Here is a 9154-nt window from a genome sequence, read left to right as displayed (position 1 = left end):
CCCCCCTTCGCGGGAAAGGGCCGGGCCAGGCGGGCGGGAGGGGAGGAGGGCGGTGGGAGGGCGCCCTGCGGCTCCTCATATAGCGCTGCCCGGCGGCGGTGCTTAGAGCCGGCTCGGCAGCTGCCCAGGGGAGAGTAGTGCAGAGCCGCCCCGTCGCGCCGTCCTTTCTCCGGAGGCTTCGGTAGGGCAGCGGCATCAGCATGACTTCGGCGGCACTGGAAATTCTGGGGCTGGGGCTGGGCATCCTGGGCTGGGTGGGGGTGATCCTGGCCTGCGGACTGCCCATGTGGCAAGTGTCGGCCTTCATCGATGTGAACATCGTGGTGGCGCAGACCATCTGGGAAGGGCTGTGGATGAACTGCGTGGTGCAGAGCACGGGGCAGATGCAGTGCAAGGTGTACGACTCCATCCTGGCGCTGCCGCCCGAGGTGCAGGCGGGCCGGGCGCTCACCGTGATCGTGGCGCTGCTGGGGCTGGTGGCGCTGATGGTGACCGTGGTGGGCGCGCAGTGCACCAACTGCATCCGGCCCGGCAAGATGAAGTCCCGCATCGTGATCGCCGGCGGGGCCATCTACGTCCTCTGCGGGGTCCTGGTCCTCGTCCCGCTCTGTTGGTTCGCCAACATCGTCATCAGCGACTTCTACGACCCCACCGTGCCGTCGTCCAAGAAGCGGGAGATGGGGGCCGCGCTCTACATCGGCTGGGCGGCCACGGCCCTGCTTCTCTTCGGGGGCTGCCTCATCTGCTGCTGCTCCTGCTCCCAGCGTGACGAGACCTCCTTCCCCGTCAAGTACTCGGCGCCGCGCCGGCCCACCTCCAACGGCGAGTACGACAAGAAGAACTACGTCTGAGCGGGGCTGCCCCGCTCCCTCGACCCTACGGGGGCACGGACGGACGGACGGCTGCGAGCCGGCGCTGCCGCGCTCTGCCGGTAGGCACGGGGCGCCGCGCCGGGAGCGTCTGCGGTGATCTCCAGCGCTCCCCTGCCTAGAGTGTCTTCTTAACGGGGGACCCCGTAAAGCGGCAGCCCTAGGCAGGGCAGCGTCCCGCTGCCCGTCAGCCCCGCTCCCTGGCGCGTCTGGCCGCTCCGCTGCTGGCAGCGCCGAGCTCGGCGCCGCCGGGGACCCGGTACTGACTGCCCACCCGCGGTGCCGGGGCGAGCAAAGCCCACCCCGGTCGCTCAGCGCAGCCGAACCAGCGTCTCCCCGGCACGGGGCGGCTGGGATCACCGTGGAGCCCGGGAGAGCAGCGGCGGCTTCTGCCGGGACGCCCCGTCCCGGCTCCGCCACCGCCAGCCCACCCGCCCGGCTCTCGCCGCAGCTCCCGGCGTTACACCCGAGAGACTTGTGAGTACTTTGCCGCCCGCTCCTGCTGCTTCGGGGCATCGCCTGGCTGGTGGGACCGGGCCGTCGGGTGTGCACTTGTCGCCGAAGAGAAGCTTCCCTTCTTCGTTGTCTCTCCTGAGAACCTGCATCTGACTCTTCCCGGTGGGACTATCACCGGTTGAGGGCGGGGGCGGGGGGTTGTTCTTCTATCTGGGCAACTAAACCAGGGATTCTGCCTTAACGCATGACACTAATCTTGGCCCTTAATCCCATAGGCGAGTAACTGGAGAAGGATATTTGATTTTCTTCAGTTGATTCAGTCCCTCAGAGGTGCATTGGTCTCTGTGGTTTTGTGACCTTAGAGATTTCATGTGGCTGATGTCATCTAGTGGAGTACAAACCAGATTATAGTAGGTTTCCCTCTGAGGTTCTTCATCCCTTCTCCTTCATCAACTCCTGTTCTGTTTTTACTTGAATATGAACTCATTGCCAGAATTATTGGAGAATTAGATTCCAAGACCCAGGAGATCTTTGCATGTCCTGGCTCCAGCGGGGCATCCTTCTGCATCCTCTCATCTGCACTACAGGAAACTGGGAACATAAAACCTGCCCCGGATGCTGGTAGCTGGGGTATGGATGGCTTTCACGGCCTCCTCACTGAGCCCTGCTTCCTGCTGGTTTTTGAATTGTCTGTTCAGTTGGACATGCACTTGGTTGGGTCCCCACCGTAATTTTGTTAACATATGGGATGTGTTGATTGAGATGTTATGCAGGCTAATCAGGAGATGTGAAGTCACGGCTCCCACAGCTCTCAGCTCCTTCATATTGCCTTGTTAACACTGTGCAGACTGGAAGGAATCGCTCTGAGAACCACAACTCTCCTTTTCTGAGCTCAACACCTGCTAAACTGCTGCAGCCTGGAATGTTAGCAAACGCCTTTTCATCTTACACTGTAGAGACAAACCTTTTGTAAAGGAGGGGTTAAGGGGTGGTGTGATACTCTGCCATGCAAATTACTTGTACTCTTAAATCAGCACAGAATTCTGCTGCAGACTGTGGCAGCATCTGTACCGCCATAAGGAGATTTCTGCCAAGAGTCAGTGAGGAAACGTGGTGTTTCGTTTCCTCAAAGTCTGACACTGTGACCTCACGGGTCCCTCACCACTGTGCAGCAAGACAGTGCACACCTAACCAGAGCATTAACTCTTAAAAATTTCTGATAGCACTGAGATTTTCTGGACTAACCTCATGTGGCAGATTTACATCCACTGTGTTCCTGCTTTGCTTAGCAAATTTAAAAACCCAGTGGTATCAACTGTACACAGACCTGATTGAGAGACTAAAGCCTTGCCCCTGCAAATACTGATGTTGAATATTGAGCACAATTTACCTTTTAAAGATAACTGCTTTCAGTATTTAAATATATACATTGCAGTGTCTGAGCCCATCAGACAATACACTGTCTAGAACTAGTTTTGTTTTATAAAAAGGTGCAGCTCTTATACCATCTCAAGTTAAATAAAAGCTATAACGTTATGATGTGATACATAGTTTTGGTACAAGAATGAAATATTCCATATTTCATCATTGCAACTTTTTTTTAAGTGTAACCTTGTAAACTGTAAATGTATTTAAATGCATATATTTTGCAAGAAATCTACCAAAGTTGGCTTGGTATGTGGTTTGGTGCCTTTATTTGTTTCATGGTTACTTTATTTTTATTTTAAATGATAACGTCCAACTGTATGTGTCACTCAGCCCCCACACACATCACACCCTCACTCTCCTGTCTAGCAAACAAGTCAACAGATACCAACCCAAATCTTGACCCTTGCTTGCTTTTGTCTCAAATTACAGACCTCAAATCCAGCCCCCACCGACAGACACACCTGCATGTGTCCTCACTGTCCAGCCTTCAGTGGTGCCGCAGGATTTGTGCTCTGACCAAAAGATGAAATCTTTCCAGGCAGTTCATTGCCAGCATTTCAAATCAACTCCAAACTGGTGTCTTGGGGAGAGGACGGGAGGGAAACCCATGGCTTAGAAGGGAACTTTATTTTTGCAAGCTACACCCTTTAATAGATAATTCTGTGTCACAGCAGGGCTGGATCTAAAACCAAAATCTGCAACAATTACACAACAAGACCTCTTGGAAGAAGCCAGCACTGTGTATGTACTAGGAAACAGCATCATCCTACCAAAAACTTAACTCACTGCTGATGTAACATGGCTTTGTGAGGTCAGGGGGGTGATGCCCAGTGATATTAGCTGGAAGTGGGGCCCATTTTAAAAAATATTTCCATATTTAATCTCATCCGTCAGTAGAGTTGTTGCTGTGCTTTAAAAAATAACCTGAAAGACTGCTGTTACTGATGTCACCAGCTTCAGGGTGAAAGCTTAAGCTGTTTTTTGCTATGGTTTGTTTTCCAAGAGCAAAGACCTAATCCTGAACTTTAAGACGTGGAAGTGCTCAGGATCAGGCTTGAACCTCATCCCAATGAAAAGAGAAACCTATAGCACTTGTTTACTATTTTTATTTTGTATTTATGATTTCACATAAAAATAAAAACATCTCAACCAATCCCTGAACAGGGTTATTGTGTTCTGTGAAAGGCATTGGATTCTCTGGGGTCAAGAAGGTAGGGTGTGAGATCATTGCCCAAAGGACAACCTTCATCTGGGCCACCTTTGGGGGGAGAGCTGGGTCACTTCTGGGGCCATGGGGGCTTCCCTCGCAGAGCAGTCAGCATCTCAGCTCTTCACTGGACATCAGACAAAAGAGCAAGTAGCAGCAGTTGGTCTTGTGTGAGCACATTAGAACTGGACTGCGAGTCCCACAGTTTTAGAACTGCTCTAAGCATGAAGCTTTTTAAGCTTTCAAGTTGGACATGTTCAAACTAAAAGGACGAAAACTGCTGCAGCTTGGATCAGCCCCAACCTGACCTGATACCCTAAATCCTTTCTGCCACCTAGATTTTTTTTAAAAAGTGCATTCATGCTGAGGGAAAAACGTTTTCACAGTTGCATCAGAACAGAACCTGTGAAAAAATGGCTGTTAAAGAGAACTGTGGAGGCTAATTGCTAGTGGGGAAATTTGCCCAAGTTACATGAATGCCAGGGAGGTATTTCAGGGTGGGTTTGTGGGGTGGGTTTTTTGTTTGTGCTGGGGGGTGTGTGTGTGTAAGATTTTCAAGCTTTTCTGAACAAACTGTTGCTTTAAAAATGAAGAAAAAACATCTTCAAAGACTTCATTTTGCAGCATTCTTGCCAGCTGGGTTGAGATTAACAAAAGCTCCTTGCCACCCTCCCATTGCTATGCACATGCTGAGCTGGAAAAAGGGTGTCTGCCGGCTTGGCCTTTGTCCTGCTAAACGAACCATTTCATAGTTATGAATTTGAAAGTAACCTGCAGTTCATACCCTGCAAATCTGGTTAGATCCTGTCCGTGCAAAGAAGGGAAATGCAGAGGGAAAAGGAAGCTCAATCAGTCACGTTTGCTGCAGGATGTTTAAGGAAGTGTTTCCTTTTCCTGCACGAAGACGTTGCTCTTTGGAACGTACTGAAACGTTTTGCTCTTGGAGTGAGACCAGTGTAACTCCAGATTTTTCTTTAAAACTCTATTCTCTGATCAAAAGTTATGCAAGAATTTTGTTCTTTTTTCCTTAGCCATCTTTCAAATCACAAATGCAGGTAAATAGGCTCTTAGACCTGCTTTCTACTTCCCTCAAACTGAGACTGAGCCCTATGTCTGTAATGCTAAATGAGATGCTGCCTGCCAAAAACCGTATGCTACACCTAAGTGCCACATTCCTGCACACACCCAGCAGTATATTAACTCAGTATTCGGCATCAGATCAGACCCAGAATGCCTAATTTTTGTTTTGTATGCTAAAGAAGAAAAATCATTAAGTATAGGTCTTTGAGGATTTGCTATTTTAAGTCTGCTTGGTAAGACACAGCAAATATTGATGCTGTATTAGATTAATCTGAAGATAGCAGGTGAATTCTCCTTTCAGGTCAAATACTGCACTCGTTTTACCTGTAGACTGTGGTAGGATACATCAATCCAAAAGCAGAGCTTCAAGGGGGCCTCACATTTATCTTTTGGAAGTAACTGAGTTCTATCAGTCTTATTATGATCAGACCTTTGTGCATATCTCTGTGTGTGACTGCTCCACATTGTTCCCTGCAGATTCTCTGCAGGAACAGGCTCTCTGTGTAGAAAATCCCTCCTTCTTACTACTAAAGCCTTCAGTTATAAGAAAAGGACAATTTCAACCACTGTGTCACTGATAAAGCCTCCCATAGCAACAGTGAAGGCTTTACAGTTGCTTGGATACACAAGCCTTGCTTCACCTTTTCTTTTTCTTAAACTCAGATTGAGACATTCTGCCATGAATCAATTTAACAGTGTCCTTTGTCTGTGGCATTTTGGGATTTTGTTTACAAACCTGAGCTTTCTCCCCCTTCCAAAGCTCACCATGTAGCTTCCAAACAGCATATAGCAAGGAAAGGTGGCAAGTAGTAGGACTTAACGTGGAAGCACATGTGTTATCATAGAATCATAGAATGGTTTCAGTTGGAAAAGACCTTCAAGATCATCAAGTCCAACCATCCAGCCCTACTATGTCCAACACTAGACCATGTCACCAAGTACATCGACTCTTCTTTTAAACACCTCCAGGGAATGTGACTCAACCACCTCCCTGGGCAGCCTGTTCCAATATCTAACAACCCTTTCCATAAAGAAATTTTTCCTACTATCCAACCTAAACTTCCCCTGACGCAACTTCAGACCATTTCCCTTTGTTCTGTCACTAGCTACCAGGGAGAAGAGACCAACCCTCACCTCACCACAAGTAGCAAAGGCCATTCCTGTTGACTAAAGCCCTGGCAGCAGCTGGCAGAACATTCTTAGCAGGTACAGATGTTACTGAAACCCAGCTGAGGTGTCATTCACACAAGTTACTATTTCTTTCAGGGAAAAAAAAAAATAAATGCTTAGTTTAGCCAGGCTGAAGTGCCTCAGGGCTGTGTTACACAGTGGTGGATCCAGCCCTTCCTGCACCTCAGCTCCAAGTCCAGGGAGGTTCCCTTCTGGTGGATCTGCCAGGCTGCACCAGTCAGGCTGAGAGTTTGCATGACACAGGGAGGTGCTCTGGTATACACAAACATAACAGATGAGATGAAGCTGGTCCATGTTTGTTTACAGTGGAGAACAAAAGTAAATGTTTAAAATAGCTGCTTTTTTACAGGCAAACAACAGATAACCCTCTCAAAAGTGACTCTGATCCAATGAGCAAGCTGTGAACTCTGTGCCAGCTGCACCATCACTATGCATCCCTCATTGCTGGCTAAGTCCTGCAAGGAGGTAAGTTACATGTGTGCAAATTTACCAACAGCTAGGAGGTGCACAAAACCAGATCCCACAATGACATTTTTAATCCAGTAGCAAAAATAGTTTGCAATGCTCAACACATTTTGAATTTCAGTTCTCTTATGTTCCTGAAGTTTCAACCAAGCAAGTTAGCTGACACAGGTCTGAGTGATGTTCATCTCCATGTCTTACTAGGCACCATGGCAATTAATCAAACCTGTGGGCTCTATTCCTGCTCTCCAACGCACTCTGACCTGAACTGATTCCCCTCTGTTACACCAATACATAATTCATTGGCATTAATGGTACTCGTAATCAGTTCCACAGAAGGTGAAACCTTAAATGAATTTAGGTTCAGGCCCAGAAAAGATCACTCAGAAAAACAGTCACTCCTTGCAAGAACATATGTGAAATCTCAAAATGCTACGATTCAGTTTCAATATAGCTTCACATCTTTGGAGAATTAGGGAAAAAACAACACTCACAATTCTTATCAGCTCTAACAAGTGCCTAGCACGGCAGAATTCTTGCTCTATGTATATTTTTAGATTACTCTTCCAGTTATAATGCTCTGTCCTTTCTGTATACCTTTTGTTAGAATTAGGATATCTGCTGCAGCAGCCTGGTTAACCTTTAGCCTGAGCTGCAAAACCTTTAACAGTTTCCAATTATAACAGCAATCTTTCATTCTATAATACAAATAAACCCAAGTGTTATCTCAACACAGAAGACTCATATCAATACCCAGTGGCTGCAGAATGATTTCTGCATTTTCTTTCTCTATAATTTCCTGCTATTATTTCATTGGAGGTGACTGCCAAGATCCAAGCAACATAATACATTTCACTGTTTACTTCTACTTTATTTTTGTTATACTGTTGACATTTTAAAATGTTGACATGCCAGACTGAAATAAAAAAATAAACATCTATTTTGAACCTCGTTATGCTCTTGGGTCCCCAAATTATTTTTCAACTCTCCCATTCTCTCCTGATTCTATTGTCTTATCCAGTTGAGAATGTCTACGTGCCCCACTACCTGCCAATTTTAGGAAAGTCTTAACTAACACAGCTTTTATATGCAGCAGGAGTTTCTATTGCTCAAAAAGGTATAAAGCATATTAAGAAAAACATATTTTCAGATGTATGGAAATAGTTTCCCCATGAATATTATCTTAGTCTACTGTAGCAATGTGCATTGAGCACTATTTTAGAGAGTTAGTTCCATTGGGTGATATAGCAAGAAACTAAACAAAGGCATTATTAAAACAGTTGTTCTGCAGCAAAAGACACTGGATTTTGCCAGAAGCCAATATCATGCTACGAGTGCAGGGGTGAAATGCTGGTGTTTGGATAATATGGAAAAGAGACCTCTTGTCTACTTGGAGTTATTAATGACGACAACTATTCAAGACATCCATATCATCATTCTAGTGTCCCTCCTAAAAGGAAAGCTATTATCCATGGCATCCCGCCCAGATTCCTCCAGAGCTGATTACATTCTTTATAACCCACACTTTCAGTTCAGTATGGCAATTTTGGCTTCATACCTGGATGGCCATACAAGCTCATTCCATGCTCTGAAGCAGTTACTGCCATCTGTCCTAAAGGCTGATCATCACTGGTGAGAAGAACGATCCCTTTGTTTCCTGACTCTGAATTACTGAAATCTGAGCCATATCACAATATGGAACTGAGAATCTCGGATTTAATATCTGGCATTACACAGGAATTTGTATTATGAAAAAAATCAAAAGGCAAACTGCAATCCTTCTCCTGAACCAAAATGTCAGAGCTGTCGTGACCTGACCCTGCATTTTGTCCTTCCTATAACAAAAGGATGGAGATGGACATTATCAGACACATGCAAACCAGGTACCTCCACAATCCTGGAAAAATCTCAAATCACAAGAATGACAAAGCTACAGAGAAGGCTTCAGACAGAACTGAAGCACTGTCATCTCAGAAAAGACATAACAGCAAGAAAAACACAGAGGATGAAACCCAGTGTCACAGGTATCTTAGAGATCAGTCATGGATCAGCCACATGGTTCAGTCCCTCACACTGGCACACATGGTGTGGAGTGGACTTGTTAAGGAGACTGAACTAGTCATGGTTTTCTTGGTCTAGCCAGCCACCATCTTGCTACTCCAAAGAGTAACATGGGCAGGAGCATTAACAGTAACATTAACAGGAGCATTTAAACTGCTGTCAAACTTCACTTTTTCACCTTGCAATTGAGCTCGAATCAAACAGAAGGTCCTTGACTCAGATGAATAAAAAGACACAATGAAAGTGCTTTATAATGAGCAAAGTTGGGGCAAGATACCACCTTTCTGTATGTGGGCACCAGTCTAAGTGAAACCTGCCCCTGAGGTGTCACAGTGAAAACACAGACACTGTACACCAACAAAAGGTTAGGAGAAATGGGTCTGGGAATGCAAATTAACAT

The 9154-nt window shown here is 46.5% G+C and overlaps 1 protein-coding gene across 1 annotated transcript; it reads left to right on the top strand.

Annotated features, from left to right (window-relative positions):
• Positions 1-200: 200 nt before the first annotated feature.
• CLDN5 (claudin 5) lies at positions 201-1397 on the top strand (the record flags this gene model as incomplete). The annotated part of the gene is made up of 1 exon (XM_084271912.1): positions 201-1397. The coding sequence occupies one exon, from the start codon at positions 201-203 to the stop codon at positions 849-851; it is 651 nt and encodes a 216-aa protein (XP_084128038.1). The 3' UTR covers positions 852-1397.
• Between the last annotated feature and the right edge of the window lie 7757 nt (positions 1398-9154).

This window comes from Gallinula chloropus, assembly GCF_964237585.1.
Source record: "Gallinula chloropus genome assembly, chromosome: 17".
NCBI classification, from domain to species: Eukaryota; Metazoa; Chordata; class Aves; order Gruiformes; family Rallidae; genus Gallinula; species Gallinula chloropus.
The sequence above is the reverse complement of the archived record's forward strand: the minus strand, read 5'-3'. Positions and strand labels throughout refer to the sequence as shown.